Source organism: Anolis carolinensis, chromosome 2 (assembly GCF_035594765.1).
Source record: "Anolis carolinensis isolate JA03-04 chromosome 2, rAnoCar3.1.pri, whole genome shotgun sequence".
NCBI lineage: Eukaryota > Metazoa > Chordata > Lepidosauria > Squamata > Dactyloidae > Anolis > Anolis carolinensis.
Genome location: NC_085842.1, coordinates 283,925,149 through 283,946,750, shown reverse-complemented (window position 1 = coordinate 283,946,750; position 21,602 = coordinate 283,925,149). Strand labels below are relative to the sequence as shown.

The 21,602-nt window shown below is 37.8% G+C and overlaps 1 protein-coding gene across 1 annotated transcript in view; it reads right to left on the bottom strand.

Moving 5' to 3' along the window:
* Positions 1-1,094: 1,094 nt before the first annotated feature.
* Positions 1,095-21,602, bottom strand: part of edil3 (EGF like repeats and discoidin domains 3) — a 366,806-nt gene continuing 346,298 nt past the window's right edge. Inside the window, exons 10-11 of the mRNA XM_008103010.3 lie at positions 20,808-20,963; positions 1,095-8,152 (exon numbers count right to left, since the gene is read on the bottom strand). Of these exons, the coding sequence (XP_008101217.1) occupies positions 8,003-8,152; positions 20,808-20,963 (306 nt within the window). The 3' untranslated portion in view covers positions 1,095-8,002. The remainder of the gene's footprint in view (positions 8,153-20,807; positions 20,964-21,602) is intronic.

The window sequence follows — 21,602 nt, the reverse complement described above, 5'->3', positions numbered from 1 at the left end:
TTGATGTTTTTACCATCCTTGTGGGAGGCTTCTCTCGTGTCCCCGCATGGAGCTGGAGCTGATAGAGGGAGCTCATCCACACTCTCCCCAGGTGGGATTCGAACCTGGCAGCTTTCAGGTCAGCAACCCAACCTTCAAGTCACTTAGTCCACAATGCCATCTGGGGGCTCCAACATCCCTGAATGGAAAAGACTAATAAGTTCATGCCATTACTGGTACAGCCTGAATGCTGTGCTATATTCTATCACAGAAAAAACAACATGAATTGCTGGCCTGATATGAATGTATGTTGTATTACACAGTGCAACATACACAAGTAGCAAAAAAAAAAAAAAGAAGAAGTGCCACACAAGGCAGACAAAGGGGCACATTGTCAGTTTTGACTGGTCTTCATTTCTTATTTTCCAAATATTTGGATTGTTTCATTCCATTTCATCTCAGTTTGACAGGTTTTTAATGTTTACATGGAAATGTTTGTATTGCAGATGCCTTTTAACATATGCATATCTGCACGCAGTTTTGCCTCCAATATGCAGTACTGCAATAATTTTTAATCTTGTGTGTGTATTCTCAACAGAAAGTGCATTTGGTGTGAGATTTCACCATTTTAATGCAACCATTGATCAGAAAACTTCATCAAAAACTAACTACATTTTTGTTCATGTATTGGTTCAAGAAGCATTGATTAGGTAGGTTCTCATTAAGAAGTGTATCAAATACATTGCTCCTCCATCCTTATCTGGATCCCTCCTAGTTCTGTTGCAATGTTATGTCAACACTATATGACAGAACTGGACTGTTTTGCTTCACTTGTCTGGTGAATGCTATAGCAGATCCACTGGTACTGAAAAAAGCAACAGAAACTTAAATGATGGTTTGAAATGCTGACATGAAGGACCACTGGAGCACAGTTGTGTAAAATGGGTATATGACAGGCCAATGTTACTCATGGCAATAGATTTCACTGTTTCTCCTCTCCTTTCTTTTCTTGTGTCAACATCTCTGCCTCAAGTATCTTTTAGCTGTCACCACTATGTTCTATTGTTGGCTTTTCTGTCATGAGTTTAGGATATAATTCAAAACATTCACAGAACTTTTTGATTTTTCAAAAGTTTTATTGTTAAGTTTGAAGACTAGACGAGGTCATACTGTTTTAACATCATTCTACATAATTTAAATATATACAAAAACATTGGAACTTTACACAGGTTGCCAAGGTTGCAAAGGTCATTGTGTCTGAGATATTTCTGTACTTACTGACACATCTGAAGCCAGCATTGAATATTATATTTCATAGTTTGTGGTATAGCACAGATACACTCATCAGTATCCTTAGTCTTCAAAACTCACATGAATTTGTATGCGTTCATTCCAAAAGAGAAAGTCAACCTAAAAACCAGAACTGGGGTGTGTTTTTGTTTTTGTGAGAAGCCCTTAATAGATTATCCTAGATAAGCCTTGTGCATTGTTTTACTTTCCAGGCTATAAAAGTAGCAAATCAGGGAGCTATAGAAAGGTGAAATTTGCCTCAAAATAACTAAAAATTCTTGGGTAAACATAAGTGTATCTCCCTCTCCCTTCAATTCTTTCACCATTAGTGTGAATACAGAAGTTAAGGGCAATTTCATAATATTTCCATCCAAAATTTAAAAGAAAAATCCTCCAAGCCACTTCATTTTAAACCAATAGATGATTCAGGAATAGCTGGCTTGAAGGCTGTGGCTCTAAAGAAATCAACATGCAGAATCTAAATGCAAATAAGTAAATCTCAGCTTCCATGGAATTGTCCTAATGAAGCATACTGTAGTTTTTTTTCATTGCCCTTGGGCAAGTTCATATATGATCCTGGCTAGCATTTACTCACTGTGAGTTGTGTGGTGCTAAGGAGAGTCTTGCTTGCACACTCTTGCATGTTCAACACATAGACTATTCTCTGTGGCCCTTTCAGATATGTAGTGAAAACATAGAGGAAGAGAATTAGGATTGCAATTGCTATCCTCACCTCATTATTGAACATATTTATTCAAAGTTCTTATTTATGTTGGTTCCTTCAGTGTAATTGGGAACCTTGAAAATGGCTGGTTCCCCCATTTCACAGACTCTCTGTTGCGTTCAAATCTTTGAATAAATGCATGGAAGTTATAGCATAGCAAGAAGTCTGATCCTGTTCCTCCACAATTCACTGAACGTCTGAAAAAAATTAGTTACACACATGTCCTTACAAAATATGAAAAAGATGTGTGTAGATGATGTAGGGAGATCAAACTCATTTTTAAGAGACACGTGGAAACACTTCACAAACTTCTGAGGAGAAAAGTAACCCCATGGTTTGCTCCTGATTTCTCCAATATTCATACTATAATACAGTGGTTCTCAACCTCTGGGTCCACAGATGTTTTGGTCTTCAACTCCCAGAAATTGGCTGGGTTTCTGGGAGTTGTAGGCAAAAAGCATCTGGGGACCCCATGTTGAGAACCACTGCTATAATAGGCAAGGAGCATCTCTGTTATAGTTATTTGTATTTGAGAACTAAAACTTACAACCATGAGTCTCCAACAACTTAGCTTAGAATACTGGCTGCAGAATAGACAAAGTCCCACTGAAGTGCAAGCATCTCCACTTAAACAGTTTGTAGGTCACAACCACATCTAATATATGTACATCTGTATAATGTAGTTCCATTTCGATAAGATGTAATATGTAGACTTAGGACTGACCTAAACACACACATATATACCACACAGTGGCTGAACTACCCAAACACTCAATGACTCACAGTAGAATGTGTGGAACTTCCTGCATTGTAAAGTATTATGTTTGAGGTGGTCAATCTTAAAGTTTCAATTTGAGGTGTTTGATCAATGATGGCTGCACCGTACACTCCAGCCATTGCCTGATAATGACTATGCATGTGTATACTCTCTCTTAATAGAAAATTAATCCTGTAGCATGAACATATTTTACACAAAGACAAGGGGAATCAAAGAAACGTTTTGTGTAGCACTAAGAGTCAATTTAGGTAATCTCCAAAGGACACAATCAACAGTTCTTTGTAAACCTCTCTGGGGGTTAAAAAAATCATGCCCTTAATTGTGCAAAAGCAATAAGTGTGTATGCATTTTTAATGCTAATTACAACCACTGAACTGTGGGGAAAAGGGTCAATTCAGATTATTTTTCTTTCTTTCACTGCCACTGATTTTCACAAGCCTCCATTTCACGTCATAAAAAATGATCATAACAGGAAGAAAGAGAGAAAAATAATTTTGCCTCCCTAAAATCTAGAAGTTACCCAGCTTTCCCCAGAGTTATAATTTAAATACAAAAATACCTTAATTGCAATCACACAATTCATTTCCCATCTAACTTGACTTGAAATGAAATGACAGGTTGGTCTTGTTGAGTTACCAGTCCCATTTATTTCAACAAAGTGTGCAGAAAAGAACTTCCCACTGAATTGTGGTCATACAGTAGAGTCTCACTTATCCAACATAAACGGGCCGGCAGAACGTTGGATAAGCAAATATGTTGGATAATAAGGAGGGATTAAGGAAAAGCCTATTACACATCAAATTAGGTTATGATTTTACAAATTAAGCACCAAAACATCATGTTACACAACAAATTTGACAGAAAATGTAGTTCAATACGCAATAATGCTATGTAGTAATTACTGTATTTACGAATTTAGCACCAAAATATCACAATGTATTGAAAACATTGACTACAAAAATGCGTTGGATAATCCAGAACGTTGGATAAGCGAGTGTTGGATAAGTGAGACTCTACTGTAGTTACTAAACAAATGTCAGAGACATTTCTTAATATTTAAATGATGTAATTGGAGCCAAGTGTGGTAGAAAGTCTAAAGGAGTCATTTTAAAATTCAGGCTCATATGAACAAATTGGTAAAGGCTGACAAATGAACTATTGAAAGGGGGGGAAATACAACCATTTTAAATAAAAGAATAATAAATGCAAATGACTATTTTCCCAACACAATGCTATCTTAATGTTCTATAAACTATAACACATTTGTGTTAAATGCACATTCAAGGTTTTGTTTAAATATATTTCTTCTAAAAAGGAAAAAAGTACTAACAAATATGGAACATTTCAGAAGAATATACTGGCTATCAGCTCAAAAGTGCTCTATTCAGTCGCGCTCCTTTTGCTGAAGTGGTGTTAGCAGTAGCAGAAGTCATCCAGGAGCCAAAATATGAATTACTTAGTGTTCTATTTGCAGAATATCTATTAGGGGGAGGTTCATAGTCCCCAAGACATTTATGTCATCTTGACCTTCTGCAAACAAAGTAAGATCTTGGGGGAAATTATTCTGGTTCATCTCAGATGATGCTTTCTGGATTATGACCCACCTATGCACAGGGGATGTTTTGTATGCAGATTCCCTCCCTGATCTGTGATGACAGTACTGAACAGATAGCTGTCACTAACAGCATCTACTCTCCACTCAGCACTGAAAATCTGACACTGTCGACAATATTTTGGGTGATCATCTGTAGATTGGGTTTCCAAGTCTCAAATGACTTTGTTGGTTACATACTGTAACACTAAATGTCTATGAGTGCAGATATTTGGTCCTATGAACTAGGGTAAAAGAGTGAAGTCTTTTTAGCATATATCCACTTAAAATGAAAAAAGTAGCAGCCATCCATTTATTCACTCTAGAGTAGGACTATATAACTATACAGAGTTGCTGTCGTGTAAATGGGATGTGAATTGCAGCCTCTTCATAGAGAACCTAAGAATATGGGCAATATAAAGTTGAATGTTATTTCAGTTACCAACCTGATTCCATCAGCCATTTGCACCTTAAAATGCAATTATGATTGACTTTCTCTTTAAAATTATTCACTACAATTGAAGACCACTCCATAGATAACATTGTTAAGAAATGTCAACACAGTTACAGACAAGACAGTAACAGTCTAGAGGATTTTGAAATGCAGCACAAATTCAATGAAAAAAACAAAACAAAATCATAAATTCAACAGTGTTTCCACAGAACGTTCCTTGCACATACTTGTTTCACTTTGATTAGATTCTCAGACTGAGATCTTGGAATATCTTTGTCTAAGCCTTAGAAAATAAACAAGCAAACACATATACCTTGAGAATTAGGTGCTCATTATGCAGACAGATCTCATTATTTTACTTGACCATTTTTGAGAGATGCTTTCAAGAGAACTTCCCTTGATCATGAAAGGTCTATATCTCAAAGCATTTCAAGGAACTCAGATGACAGTGTTTTTACAGAGAGAACAGACTATATAAGGTTAGTGACTTACTTTTTAAAAAGAAAGAAATTCAGGCTTCTCTTTACAATTACTGGATGACACATTGTTCACTAAGATCATAGAGTCCATGCTTGTATCTCCATCTTGTTTTCTTTGAGTAATAAAACAATGCTTTAATAACGCTTACTATATGTAGTTAATGAGACACAACTCCACTCCCATCTACTATAACATGCAATGAATGAAAGAAAATGATGATGATGGAAGTTTTTAGTTATGAGAACACATCTATGAATTATAAAAGGAATGGTTAGAGTACTAACACTGTTAAAATGAATGTGCTTTGAATTATTAGAGGCAATTACCATCTACTAGTAACTTCTGTTCCAGCAAGAACATTACGTTGGAGAAATTCTTGCTATGATGCCAATAGTTAAGTCAGGGATTGGCAATGGTATTTTTCCAGAAATTGTTGAACTTCCCTGCATTTTGAGCCATTTGCTAGAGCTAATGGAAGTGTCCAACAACATGACAGGAGTGTGAGAATTCCTATTCCTGTGTTAACCCCTAGCAATGTTTTTACATGCACTTGACACAGTTTTGGCTGCACAGAATCAGAAATGGGGAGTCATTTATACATTGCTCTGCCAGTGTATCTGTACACTAATTCGAATGGCAAGAGGATCTCAAACTGAGGCTGGGTAAAGATGTTATCATCCCTGGAAACATTAAAATTGTTCATAGAGATGACTGTCTACATGGCTACGCTGAAAAACATTGCTTCCTTGGCCCATTCAACTTAAGCCTCAACCTACTTTGCATTTTCAAATGGGAGATCAGTCAATGTTATATGGTCAATGTACAAGAATTATGGCTAATTCAGATTGTCAGATGAAGAGGTTGTTATAAGGTGATAATCTGAATACTTGAGAATATTTGCTTCCCTGCAGACTTTTGCTCTGATGTCTATGTAAGCTCCATCAGTGATAGCTGTTCTGTGATAATGGTTCACACAATTAAATCATGGTGTTATTACATGATAGTTATGTGGAATGGTGCTGAAAAGCCACCCCATCACCAGTAATTCTATCTGTTCCAAAATGATAGAAAACTTTGCCAGTATGGAATGCAAGCAGTATGGGGACTGTGGAGTATAAGAAAGCAGAATGCCCAAGACAGGGTCTGTGGACTGTTTTGCTGCTTGTTTTGTTTTTCAGTATTGTAAATGGTTTATCTTCTTGCCCCATCTGAAACCTATTTACAAATATTTTCAATTCAACAACCCACCAATCCAAACTGTGCTTTGGTTGTCTTGCAAGACAATGAAATTAGGGAGAGCACAGAAATCTTGTCCCAATCAGTAGAGGTGCCAGAATCTTTGTAAACCTAAGAGCTGGAAACATGCTCATTTGGAAATGATGTACTCATGGAACTGAATTCTGCATACAGTAGCAGATTGTTTGCTTCTTCCTTTTTCTTTTGCAACCCATTCTTCTTATTTCTACTCTTTGCAGGCTGGTCCATAGCTCACTCTATACTCTTACCCCCCTCTCTGTCATTTCACATATTCCCATTTGTGATTCCTATAGAACTATCTTCTCAGAATCAGGCATTTTAAGAATATTTATAGATCTGATTCTTTAAAATAATTTTAGGCAGCATAAAATATGCCCACCCAACTTTCGGTATCACATCCCTTGTATCCATAAATGGTTTAGGGAACATGTGGTCCTTCCTTAAAGCATGTATGTTTTCTAATGCAGTCCTAGACCTCACAACATTAAATCACAGGAGGCTTCTTGAATAGGCTATTTTCCATCTCCATCTCAATAAGCAAACAAATGGAGGATCACATGGATGCTGTAGCATATATATGTACCTAGTGTCCTGCTACAATAATTAAAATCCGGATTATGGCCCATGGACTTTCATTTTATCATCTTTTATATGGAACACTTCAAGCTGAATTCATCAACAAAACCATCAGCTTCGTAATGAACAGGTAAGCAAATTTTGTTCCATAAAATCCAGGTTGGCTCTTTGAAAGTAAACAGCATCGGTTAATGTGGCAAAATAGAAAGACAGTGATGATGTCCACATCATGTTTTGTGAAAGGCAAAAAAAATGGAAATGAAACTCAAGAGTGTGTGGACCACAGAGTGTGGTAATATCAGGAGGACTGCAGACTACACAAATTCGTTCAAAAAGTGTCATTAATCTTGACAATGCTTGATAGGCACAAGGGAAACAATCAAATGCAGCCATCCCCGAGAAAGAACTTATTGCTAAAGCTGCAGTATCATTTTTTTGCAAGTAAGATGATAGTGTGGATTTGGAGAAAACAAACCACTTGATCTTTCTCAAGTCACAAATGAACTCACGTCATGCAACTTTCATCTTTCTTGCAAAAATGCTGCTGCTTTTCTTTTTTAAAAATCCTGAACCATATTTCAGATAGCATGAAAAACTCAGAAGAAAACTGGAAAGGTAAATTGTGCAGCAAAACAGAGTAATAACTTGAACAGATTTAAAATAACTTTTTAAAAAAATCAGATTTGGACCATTTTGAGGGCAGGCTTAGACCTCCTTACAAAAGACAGTGGCCTATCAGAAAGTGAGCACTTCTTCATGAAAAACCCATTCAACTTCCTACAGGTTTTGCACAGTTTCTTCTATGGAGATTTTTCTTTTCTTTTTTTCTTTTTTAGGAATATTGAGAATTGTGCTGTTAAGTGAAGATCCTTGTCAGTCCTCTTCTGTACAGCCCAAGAGCTCTGACCGTAAAGTGATCCTGCCATACCATGACCAAGGGAGGATCCTTATGTGCCTTGCATAGATTGGAGGGTCAATGACATTCTTTCTGTGAGTGTCATTATCAAAGTTTCCTTGGAAAACCTGAAAGATGGAAGAAAGAATTAGTTATAGCAAAATAGCACATGAAATCTGGAGAGAACAAAGATGGAAGACAATCTGCTGGAAAACCTCTATAAAAGATTGATGCTGCTATCTGCACAGCTTGAGAAAATGTTTTTTGAAACCACAACTTCCAGGATCCTGTCTTTGGGATCTGGGAGCTATGATCCACAAAAGTATTTGCCTCAAACTGGATATCAGGTGTGCCGTTGTCAAAAAAGTCTGGATATCTCTAAATGGGATGGACACTCTTTTAAAACATAGTTGCTTTATTTTTACTTGTAAAAAAGTATATGCCAATTAAAACAGCTAAAATTATTAAATTTATTTCTTAGGGGAAAAGTTCCATTGAATTGAAGGAGACTCTAATCTAGCTAGATTATAATTAAGGTCATCAAGCATGCAAACTGTTGTGACCTCAACAATCCATTCCTTTTGTTTCTAGCACTAGTTTTTCAACAATCCACCTTCAAAACACATTTTTACAATTATTTTTATCCATATTTGAACATTTCACTCTAAAATATAGCAGCCTACCTGACAGTTATTAAATAAATTATTTTAAAATATTTTGGGGAGAAGAAAAAATTTTTGGTGAAAAGTTTGCCTGTTTGAGACTGTTAACAATTAATTGATTTTTGTTCTTATGAATGATCAATCAATGCTCCTACAAGGGTATTATAGAAATTATTCTTAATCCATGGGCAGGAAAAAATATGGGAATGGCAGACTCCTAGTTTAAGGATGAGAATGACAATGGAGACAGTTCCCTGCTGTGAAATGTTTTACTACTTATGAAATTAAAATATCTCTTAATGGTATTTTTGGCCACAGTTTACCAAAGCAGATAATAAGAACAACATTATTATTTTATGTACTTTTGAAATGCTGGGATTATTTTTATCACCATCATGCAGCTTGAAAATATATCATTTTTCTCATGAATTAAATGCCACTTCTCCCAAATAAATGTCATCCAACAAGGTAATGGCTCTGAACAGTGAATAAGACATCCTAAACATAACTGTCCAAATGATATGCAACATATATTTTAAGGTGCATTTGTTCAGGTAGGATAAGCTAATATGCAGATCCATAATGCATTCATTTTGGACTTTGCCAGATGATTGTTTTGCTCTGTAAACATTCCGCACAGCAATTATACAAGAATGGCAACTTCTGCATTGCCAAAAAAGGGAAAATGCATTCTCAAAAAAAAAAAGTTAAATGAGGACACAGATTTGAATGAAATTTGTGCATGCACATTTACAAGACAGAAGCAAATTTAGAAATTACTATGGTTTAAATATAATTCTAAGCTATTTGAACCACAGTGACAAGATGGCTTATGTGCATATTTAGATGGCTATCCAGGTGATGGAATAATAAAATTCTGGAGACAGAAGGGGTTCAAGGGCCACCTAGTCAAGCTCTGTCAGGCAGAACTTTTTACTAAAGCACTTTTGAAAGATGCATACACAACCCCCATAAATGAAGAGTCTACTACATTCTGAGTCAAATGGTTTTTACAGTAAAGAAATTCTCTCTAATACTCAAAATATTTATTGTGGTAAAAAAGAAATCCATTGTAGATAGAAAAGGTTCTTGGAGCTAACTAGCTCTCTAAGCTAGCTTCTAAGGAAGGTGAGAAGGTAAAAAATAACAAAAATATCCAAATACAGTAGAGTTCAGCTGATCTGACTTCCGTTTATCTGACATTTCGTATTATCTGAGGCACTGGCTTCTCGCCCCTCCCCGTGGGTGCCCTGCGCTTGGAGAGGCAAACTCCAGTTGTTTGGAGAAAAGTCACCTCCCTCCCTGCCAAGCACCGGGCTTGAAGCATTGAGAAAACCCGGGGCTTGGCGAGGGAGCCGTCCCTCCCCTATTGTCAAACCCCTGGCCTCTTCCGTTGCAGAAACACAGGAGGCCTGGGCTGGATCGTCCTCTTAGCAACAAGGCCCGGGCTTCTCCAAAGTGCGGGTGCTTGCGGAAGGGAAGAGCCTCTTCCCTTCTGCAAGTGTCTGCACTTTGGAGAAGCCTGGGCCATGTTGCTAGGCAGCAGAATGCCCCGGGCTTCCCTAAATGGGGTGCTTGCCAAAGACAGGAGGCTCTTCCCTTCTGCAAGCACTCGGCTTGCCAGGAGGGATAATAGGGCCTCCCTATTATCCAACAGTTCCGGTTAGCTGACATTCGGTCTGCCCATTTATCTCGGATAACCAGAACTCTACTGTAGCTACATTTTGCCTGGAGAATGGTAAAATATGTCCTCTCAGGGGGGAAACAAAAGGCAGAAGAGATCCAAATGGAGGCTGACCATGTGGTCAAAGCCCAGGGGCAATAAAAATTCCAATAGAGAGGAGGTTACCTCATACCTCAAAGAGATCACATTGCTACATCTTCAAATGTGGAGGTGATAGTGGTCAAGCAGGAAGAGTAGAGACAAGACAAAGGCCCCTTCTAAAATGCATGCATGGAAAAGAGAGAGGTTTCTCTCATTCTAATCCTATTCTCCAGGCTAAGTACTCATTGATGACTGAACACTTGTGGAGTCCAGAATGGCATCCAACAAATTTATACAAACTTTACAGTTGCTTCTTCCTCACTACTCACAGCAGCAATTCTCCAAACCATTAATCCTTCCACAACTCTAATGAACCCTCATCAGACTTTCTCTATAGAACTACAACCTATATACTACTCCCATTGCATTAACTACCACCCTCTAATTACAGTGGCTTAACTCTTTTACAGGTGGTTAGGCCAGAGGTATTAACTCTGCTATCACTTAGAAAATGTCAGGTAGTTTCCAAATCATGACATATTACGCCTATGAATATTACAAAATGGAAGTGTAATTGGAACTCTAATTTTGTTTTCATTGTTTTCTGCTGAGGGCAGAGGAGAGATAAAATAAAAAGCAATATTTTCATTTATGATTAGATTCTATTTAAATTATGAAAAAATCCTGGGGAACTCAGTCTGGCATCAAGATTTTTGATGCACCATTTAACTTTGAACAATAGCTGTGGGATGCAATTAAACAGGACGTGCAACGTTTGTCAACATTTCAAATACAGCAAAGTTTTTTCCTGTTCAAAGAACAAATTTGAACATCCTAATAAAATAGCATGTTTATTATCCATGAGAAAACATTCTCCTCAATATATAGAATTTTTTTAAGCATTTGTTTTCCTAGGACAGTCATTTCTGCATTTAAAAAATAATATTTCCTATATGGCATCGTTTTTTTTTTAAAATGTGTGGCTCAAAAAAAAGCATGGTCCAAAACATATACTCATAATGCAGTCTCCATCTTGGCATTTTTCTGTACACACTTGTACATTTTACTGTAAGACTCTGTATGACCAGAAGCACAAGGTTTTGTCCAAAGGTATGACCTGTATCAATGTCACAACACATTTTGTATTTATTAGGTCAATCCTATATGTGATATCATCCATACATTCTTTGATGAGACCATGCAATTACAATATGGACTGCATTACCACTGATGCAGATTTTTGTTTTGTTTCTACATTGGTAGCATCTTATGAAGTTATCTTCTTTACCATTCCATAAGAGCTTATTTTGTAACCTCATAAAGTGGGTTTCTACACATAAAGAATCCAGAGAACTGAGTGTGCCCACTTGCTACACATTTCTTGTAGGATTCTGTTGGGAGTTCCTTATGCTGCCCACTCATTGTCTGTGTATACAATGTTCTGAAGACATGCAAGGAGGGTTTTTTTTAAAATTGCCATGACACATTTTTCTAATTTGGCATGAGGATTTCTTTCCTGGGACCCTACTGCAGTTTCCCATAAAATCACAGCTTGCTGAAGTTTGAAAGGGAAATGAACTTTCACCAAGTATGGTGCCAATTATTCCAGCAAGCAATGCACAGTGATCTACTGACCTCTAGTTGAGAAAAACAGGATCACTCATTTAGTCTTGAGATCTTTTTCCGACCAAAAATATATTTTCTCCATCGTACTAAACTTTTGCTGTTTCCAACTCAGCCCAAGTACAGAGACAGTATTCACATATGTCCCCATTTCTAACCACTTAAAATGAACAAGAAAAGCAGCCTTTTAAATGTATACTTTTGTATCTCCCCTGGGCTGCTTCCCTAGAGACACTCCATATTGATTTAATCTCAGATAACTGGCAGTTAGAGTGCCAAATGTCTTACAGAAACAGCAGGAGCTACTGTTCTTTTTACAGTCTCTACATCTGAAAATGTGTGACTAGAGCTGAGCAATGAAACCATGGAATATAGAGTTATGCAGTTGCAAGGCACCCCAAAGAACATCTGGTCTAACCCCCTGTCAGTCAGGAATAAACTGTTAAAGCAATCCTTAGAAACAGCTAACTAACCTCTATATAAGTACTGCCAATGGCAGAGAGTTCAACACCTTTCAGGATACTTTATTTCACTGCTGAATAGTTGTTATCATGAGTATGTTCCAAAACTAGCCACAACCATTGTTTTAGTGCATTTGAAGAAATAGACTTCATCTACAAAGGTTTATGCTACTAACTCCTTTCTTTCAGTCTCTATGGTGCTACAATATCCCTTTGTGTACTGATATTCCAGACTAAAAGTGCTATGCTTTTGAAATTTTTTCATCCTAATGTTGTTGGTGATAAAGCAAACACCCAGTGTTCAATGGCTTTTGGATGATAAGTCCTCCTTATTCAAGTATGTACATAAATCACATAAATCAAAATTTCACAAAACAATGTCTACCTGTTATCACTTATATTAAATTACATCTATAAGCTGGACTCCCCTCTCATCTTCAAAAGATCTCATTTAGGGTATAGTCAACTCACAGAGCAATATGTTTTGAATTCATTGGACTGCATACAGGTTCAGGCCAAATGAATAGCGTCACTATTGCCTTTGTTGTCCCCCCCCCCTCCAACTTTCTTTCCTGCACAGGAATTCTGCTAAATGAGAATAAAAGAAATTGAATTTGATTTACATATGGGGTTAGCACCCTGGATAGCTCCTGTAAAGTTCAAATTAAAGCCTGATGCGGATATACTGGGGGGATGGGATTAACTGTTCTACTGTCTCAGTATTTTATATTTACAGTAATTTCCAGTGATCCCCTTTCTTCTTTGCACTCAATCTATCCCAATTATCAGCATATAGTACTTTGGGGAATCTCTTTAAGATAGATATAGATGTGATCTGCCCATCCATTGTGATGACCTGTCCTTACAAAAAAGTTATACCTTGTTTGATATTGTCATCTTTTTTTCCTTTTTTGTTTCCATTTTCAAATACCTTTTCTTTCTGTTACGTTTTTAACATACAATATTGGGCTTAGATAAAATACTTTAGTCCATAATTTGAGGGAGAAGAAGGAAAATGGTTTCTAAAGATAGCAATAATCTGGTCTCTCTCTGTGAACATGTAATAATTATGGGCATTAGAGATGAGACGAGTCATGGAAGTGGTTTATCACTATAGACAAGATGGAAAACAGCTTGACTTCTTTATTTTCTGGAAGATCTACTATTGCTTCAACTCTTTTGTGATACAAGAAATAAGATTTTGCCACTTCATCTATAATGGTTAGTTACCTATCCCGAACATGAACAGAATCCACCCTCTTGTCAATAAATTGATCCCATTTTAGCAGGGGACAAATGCCCCTTTTAAAATGGCAATAAGGCAAGAACACCAAGTCTGGCACAAAGATAGATTTAAATGTTATGCTGCATTCTAAAATCTATTTTGTTTTATAATTGCTTCATGCTGCCTTGGCACTAAATCTTGGAAAACCCTCATTTCCAACCTTCCAAATATTGGAGGGATGAAAGGAGATGAATAAAGGAAAGAAGGGATAGGAAAAAGAAATCGATACACTCTGACCTCTAAAATGTTCTACCTGCAAGTGTTATTATTAGAGCACCCCAAGATACCTTAGTAAAAAAATGAGTGTAGTATTTACAAATGGAAGCAAAAGGTTAGAAATATGATGGCTGCAAGGTGAACAGTATGAATCACTGATGTAGATGCATAACCAAGCCCAGAATGCAATTATGTATCGGAAAGATTCTTCTGATAGGCTCAAAGTTGCAATAGGGATGTAATTTGGCAAGACCCTAGAGGTTTTTTTTTATAATGTTGCCTCCCAGCTGTAGGGCATCACAATTTCTATTCAAATGAGTATCTGCACTCAGAATCATAATAAAGATGTATGCATTATATTATGAATGCAGGGTGTTCTAAAACAATGACTTTCATTGTTCCCCAAGGTTTAGCCATGCTGCAATCAATTACTCAGTTGGGAGAAAGGAAAATTAACAGCCATGCTCAGGAAAAGCCTGTAAACTAGAATTAATTACATGGATGATACTGTTGAACAAGATGATGTTTATATTTAAATGAAGTTAGTCTTATTTGGCTTAGGAGTGCACACTTATATGCATTTTAACTTGTAACTTCTAACTTCTCAAAGTTAAATGACAAGTATTGATCAATGAGTTCCCCATTACCTTGTTCTTGGTAGAACAAATTAGCAGAACTATTTCAAGAAAGATTAGAAATAAACTAGCATTTCTCAAGTCTGTCTGACCCTGACGAGAGAAAGGGGGAAGCAAGGTAAATCTATGCATGCAATTATTAATATGTGTATTTAATATATTTATTATGTGATGGTGTGTTTTAATGTATGTATTTTATGGCACATCATTTACGGTGCCCATCTTGAGCCATGAGGAGAAGTGGGTACCAAATAAAAATTATTATTAGTATTAGTCTGGATCTGAACTAAGATTGAAAGGAGGAAGAGAGTAGAAATACAATCTGGATTGTTGAACTGGAATGTGTAGCTCTAAAATGGCCTCCTTCTCAGAGGCTTCCCCCTTGCATTCATCAAGTCAGATATGTCAAAGACCCCCTCATTCTCCCTAGTCTGTTCTTGTTTTGCCTTGTCTACAAATGGGAAAAGAGCCTCTGCTTGATTCTTCAACTGCAAATTCCATGTTTGTGAACTGACCTCCTCCCAAGAGACATCCCCCATGTGCTGATCAAGAATGGTCTACTCAGTTGTCTCTAAAAACCTCTCATCCTCCCCAAGGTGTTGTATTTTCTCATCATCTGTTACTGGTGAGAGAACTTGGAATCAATTGTGTAACTCCAGATTAAAAGAGGGATTCACAGAATGATGCCTGGTCCTCTTTCTCTTTCTAAATGTCATATTTTCCCAAGCATCAGTATTTTCCGCATTTGAAATGACCTCCCCATAGCTTTGCTCTTCATGTTTATCTGATGTGGGTTGTGCATCTAGAATGGTCTACTGGTCTGTGTCTAAGAAAAACTCACATTCCTTAATGTCCTTAAGTGTCTTAATACAGGCCTTGAGTTGCTGAATCCTCTCTTCCATTAAAGTAAGCTGTTTGCATTTGCTGCAGATGTAGCTCCCTAGATGTTCTGGCATGAAGATAAACATCCCACAGCCCTTGCATGTGACTGGAACAGCTTGCTCTCACTCCATATCCTGGTGACTCAGGTTACCTAACAGGAACATTTACTTAACTATGTTCCTCCTTCTCAAAATCTCTCAGCCTTACTGTTCACTATGTTTTCCAAAGATGATTGTTATGATGATGATGATGATGATGATATCTGTCAACTGCAAAAGGGCCACCTTACTGGGATCCGTAAATACATCACACAGTCCTAAACACTTGGGAAGTGTTTGATTTGTGATTTTGTAATAAGAAATCCAGCATATATATCTCATTTGCTGTGTCATACTATGTCTTTGTGTCAATAAAATAATAACTTTATTCTTGTACCCTGCCTCCATCTCCCCGAAGATTCTTGGGGCAGCTTACATTAGAAAAACAGTCCATATATTTAAAACACAATATAATAACATAGTTATAAAACAACATAACATGACAATTATTAAAACCAAGACATCAGTTGCTATGTACAGAGGGTGATTAGTGCAAAACTCTGAGTAAAGTCCATGAGTAAAATAGAGATGGGCGGGGGAGGGCAAGGAACCGATTGTGTTAAAACACTACAACCTATAAAATGGGGGGCAATATTAAAGTACAGCACTGTTTGAAAACAAGATACATGGCTGGTGGCCTCTTCACTCAAAAGTGCACCGGAACATCCATGTTTTTAGACTCTGGCGGAAGGTGGACAATGAAGGGGCCAGTCTAATCTCTCTGGGAAGCAAGTCCCAGAGTCGGGAAGCCACTACCAAGAAGGCCCTCTCTCTTGTCCCCACCAACCGTGCTTGAGATGGAGGTGGGAGCGAGGGAAGGGCCTCCCTGGAAGATCTTAGGGTCTGTGCGGGTTCATAGGTGAGGAGGCAATCGCGGAGATAAGCAGGTCCCAAACCATTTAGGACTTTGTAGGTGATAACCTGCACCTTGAATTGGGCCCAGAAACTTATTGGTAGTCAGTGGAGCTGCTTAAACAGAAGAGTTGACTGCTCTCTGTAGCTAGCTCCAGTTATTAATCTGGCTTCTGATCTTTGTACCAGCTGTAGTTTCCAAACTATCTTCAAGGGCAGCCCCACCTAGAGCACATTGCAGAAATCCAGTCTGGAGGTAACTAAGGCGTGGACCACCATGACCGAGTCAGATTTTACTAGGTACAGTCACAGCTGGCGCACAAGCTTTAACTGTGTAAAAGCCCTCCCGGCCACCACCGGGTGGTGAATTTGCTGGTGAATTTGAGCACATGGCAGAAGCTCTGCCTTTCGAGCACAGACCATAGCTTCATCCCCCTCAAGAACATGGTTTCAAGCACATGGCTTCAAAAACAAGGCCTCAAACACTGAGGTATCTATTAGTTCCTTAGATACTAGAACAACCACAAAGCCTTAATAACACTCTCACCACCTTATAAACAAGCACTCAACCTATAAACAAGAGTCAAACAAACATTCAGTTTTCTAGTGAACTCCAACAAACAAGGGTATGTAGAACATTCCATGGTTCTCTTAGCCACATTGATCTACACCATAACGGACACATTTTCCAACTGTCACTCAGCATCTCTACCCAAAACCATATTGAGATGGAGACATTATTTTTGTCACCAAATGGTCAAAAATATCTCCCATTCCTTAAAGGTGTTATTATCCATAACTGTGTGGCTTCTGCCTTGTTCCACCTTATTAGGCACATATGGTCCTTTTTTTTTAAACCAGGAACTGTCCAGAATTCCTGATCTGGTCACTTCAAAATTTGGTTGAGAACAAAAAAGTATGCAGTTTGAAGAAAATTCTTCTATGTCTCTAGAAAAGCCTAGTGACCTCCTTCCTCGCTCCCAAAAGCAGAGTAAAATACCAACAGTTCCCTCAGAAGCTGGTGGAGAAATCGGCCATTTGGCCAATAAAATTGTAACTTCCCCCAATAGCACTCATACATCCATCTTTTGCTGTAATTAATATTAGAAGAGTCTCCAATAACTTCCTTCTAAGGAAAAAAATACCACAAGCAACTACTTCCTTGTTGATCAGAATGATATATGACAGTTGATTATGTTATGTTTGCATTTTTGTGTCTAACAAAATGAGTACTCTGAAATGGATGGTTACTGAAAATTCTGGTGCATTCAGAAATGTTATTGTCTGGGGGTACATGTAGAATAGATGCAGTTTAACTTGCATGGCTCAAAGCTATGGAATCATGGAGGTTGTAGTTTCAAAAGGTTTTCAGCCTTCTTTGCCAAAGAGTATGGTGCCTCACCAAACTACAACTCCAAGGACTCCTTAGCATTGAGAGACAGCAATGAAACTTGGCACCAGTTAAAGTGGTGTCAAACTGTAATGATTCTATTGTATAGATGCACCCTGGGAGATGCATGATAGAATTTTGGCAATGATCTGAATTATCTTATGTACCCATACTCAATCAAAAAGAGTCAACTAAAACTTTTAAGTAAACTCCATATTTGCAGATTTCACTTTTAATAATAATAATGTATAATAATTTTATTCTTGTATCCCGCCCCATCTCTCCGTAGGGACTCGGGGCGGCTCACATGGGGCCTTGCCCAACATCACAATATAAAAACGAATCAAAACACATAAATTTACAACAATAAATCAACAATATCAGTAAAACCATCATAAAAACAATATTGCAGGAAAAAGCGTTAAAAACAGATATAAAACACAAGTCTAGGCCAAAGGGCGAATGTGTCAAATCGGGGGGAGGTAGTTACGTAATTGACATAGTCATTAAAGTACTAGAAATGACAATAATGACAATAAGAAGGCGAATCAGTGGGTCTATTATTATGTAGGCAGACAACTTGAACCAACAGAATTCACTCATCAAAGGCTTTCCGGAAAAGCCAGGTTTTCAGGTTCTTCCGGAAGGAGAGGAGGGTGGGGGGCAGCCTAATCTCCCTAGGGAGCAAGTTCCAAAGCTGGGGGGCCACGACAGAGAAGGCCCTCTCTCTTGTCCCCACCAACTGCGCCTGCGAAGGTGGTGGAAGCGAGAGAAGGGCCTCCCCCGACGAGCGAAGAGATCGTGCGGGTTTGTAGGGGGAAATGCGGTCTCTAAGGTAGGCGGGTCCCAAACCTTTTGCAGATTTTATTACTTGCAAAGTTAATAAATATGTTGTCTCCAGGAATATCTAGTTCTTCCAGTGTCACTCTATGGTCAACATTTACTATAGCATTGCACTGGAGGACCCAGACATTTCCAGACAGAACACTTTTCTATGCATTAATACAGTGGTTCTCAACCTGTGGGTCCCTGGGTGTTTTGGCCTTCAACTCCCAGAAATCTCAGCCAGTTTACCAGCTGTGAGGATTTTTGGGAGTTGAAGACCAAAACATCTGGGGACCCACAGGTTGAGAACGACTGTGCTAAAGATGTTCTCTCTAAGCCAGTGTTTCTCAGCCTGTGGTCCCCAGATGTTTTGACTTTCAACTCTCAGAAATCCTAATAGCTAGCAAACTGGCTGGGATTTCTGGGAGTGATAAGCCAAAATGCCTGGGGACCCCAAGTTGAGAATCACTGCATTCGTAGAACCTCCAGTGTTGATTCTACAGACAACCTCTGACAGAAATAGACCACAGAGTTGCTTTAGGACAGTGGTTCCTAACCTTTGGGCCTCCAGGTGCTTTGGACTTCAGTTCCCACAGTTCCTAACAGCTGGTAAACTGGCTGGGATTTCTGGGAGTTGAAGTCTAATACACATGGAGGCCCAAAGGTTGGGGACCACTGCTCTAGGAGGAACTAGAGATTCTAGAGAGATGTTCTGTCAGGTAAAACTGGATTTTTTTTAATTCATGGTTTTTCCACTTTTGTGGATGTCCTAAGTCTCTAACTTCAGCTAACATGGAAGACTGCCTGTGATTTCAGTTTTAAGTGTCTATGAACCACACCAATTTAAACCCAGTAACACCTTGGAGATTAACGGAGAAGAAGACATTTCTAGTATAGGTTTTCACTGACATAGTCCATTTCATCAGATGCTTAAGCTTATGTCAGAAATTTCCCTTTTCCAGTTAGTCTCCAAAAAAGACTAATACTGCTATCACTTTCAGTTCAACACTAGGGTGAGCAGAGGTCCCATCCCAATAGTTCTTGTTTCAGAGCAAGAGACAGGGTCTACTCTATCACCACCTGCCGGAAAATATTAGTTTCCTGCTAAACAATTTCAATATGTCACTGAATATGCATGCCAAAAATGTGAGAAAGCCTGTATTCTTGCCAATCTGGATTATTTCTCTGGCATTCATAACTGTTCCAGTATGCACTTCTCACTTACAGTGCAATCCTATGCATATTTAGTGAAATGTCAATCTAGCTTTCCAATCAAGTTTGTTCCCAGAAGTGTGTGGGAAGGAACACAGTATTCATTACACTAGGTGTCAATATGACATTTTGGGGTAAACGAGTCACCACCTCAAATCTTTACTGATTAGTTTGAGAAAGTATAAATTCTGTATAATTTTACACATACAGTAGAGTCTCACTTATCCAACACCCACTTATCCAACATTCTGGATTATCCAACACATTTTTGTAGTCAATGTTTTCAATACATTGTGATATTTTGGTACTAAATTCATAAATACAGTAATTACTGCATAGCATTACTACATATTGAACTACTTTTTCTGCCAAATTTGTTGTATAAAATGATGTTTTGGTGCTTAATTTGTAAAATCATAACCTAATTTGATGTTTAATAGGCTTTTCCTTAATCCCTCCTTATTATCCAACATATTCACTTATCCAACGTTCTGCCGGCCCGTTTATGTTGGATAAGTGAGACTCTACTGTACCATTTTAACACACTATTTTAACTGTATTGCTTATAATTTGGCTTTTTATGAGTTGATCTGACTCCCATTTTATTATATATAAATCTGAAATTTATTTTATAAATTGTTTTTCCTTTATACAGCTACCTATTCACAGATACATTTTCCCAACTTAAAAGATTTTAATTTAATACCATATATGACATAGTTCATTTCTATTCACCTTGACTTTTAGCCATGGAAACTTTGGCATGAACATCTCATAAACCAGACAGCATACATTAACCTGCAGGCTACAAGTTCTGAGATTACCACGGATGCAGCTTCTATAACAAATGCTTTCCAAATATCAATTGCCTCATTACCTTATCCTTTTTTTGCTTTTCATCCTGATATATGGTCCAGTGTTCTCCATCATGGCTGTAGGCAAGTTTATAGGAGCCCACAAACTGTACATGACCAAAATCTTTAGCTCCTTGAGTAATAATGCCTGTCACTTTTGTAGGGACAAGAAGATCAATCTAGAAATGAAAAACAAACACAACATCGCAAAGTTAAAATAGAATTGTTCAATTCATTTTGGTGTTTTTAAGAGCATATATTTAGTTGTCATAAAAGATCTGAGTCCAAAAAACAAACAATAAAAAAGCAATAAGGGAAACTAATTGGTATATTTGGTATACTGGATGAGTGAATTTGTATTTTAATCATCAATACAGTTAGTATTAATCTAACATAACATTTCAGTTGTCTTTGGGACAGCATCTAATGGGTTTGTGATGAAGATCCAACCTCAGAAGTTACAGAAGAATCATAATGTAATGGGCAATTCCAATACTAAGCATCAATGGAAATGTTAGGGGGAAAACATGCTCAGATTATCCCACTCTAGATAACAGTAGTCTGAAATCCTGCTTTGTCACTATAGCTACATCCCCCAATGCTACCTACACATCTTACAAGAAGTGCAACCCCCTACCCCATTTCACTAGAGAATATGAGTGGGGACCACAACAGGTATTGGCAAAGATTCCCCTGAAGATACCTGTTGCATTATGTCCATTTACAAGAAAATTGCTGGACTCAGCCCTGCCCATTTGCTTTTTTTGAGGATTTTTTATTGTTATGTGATTGGGAGAGGTTTTTGATCTACACAAGGA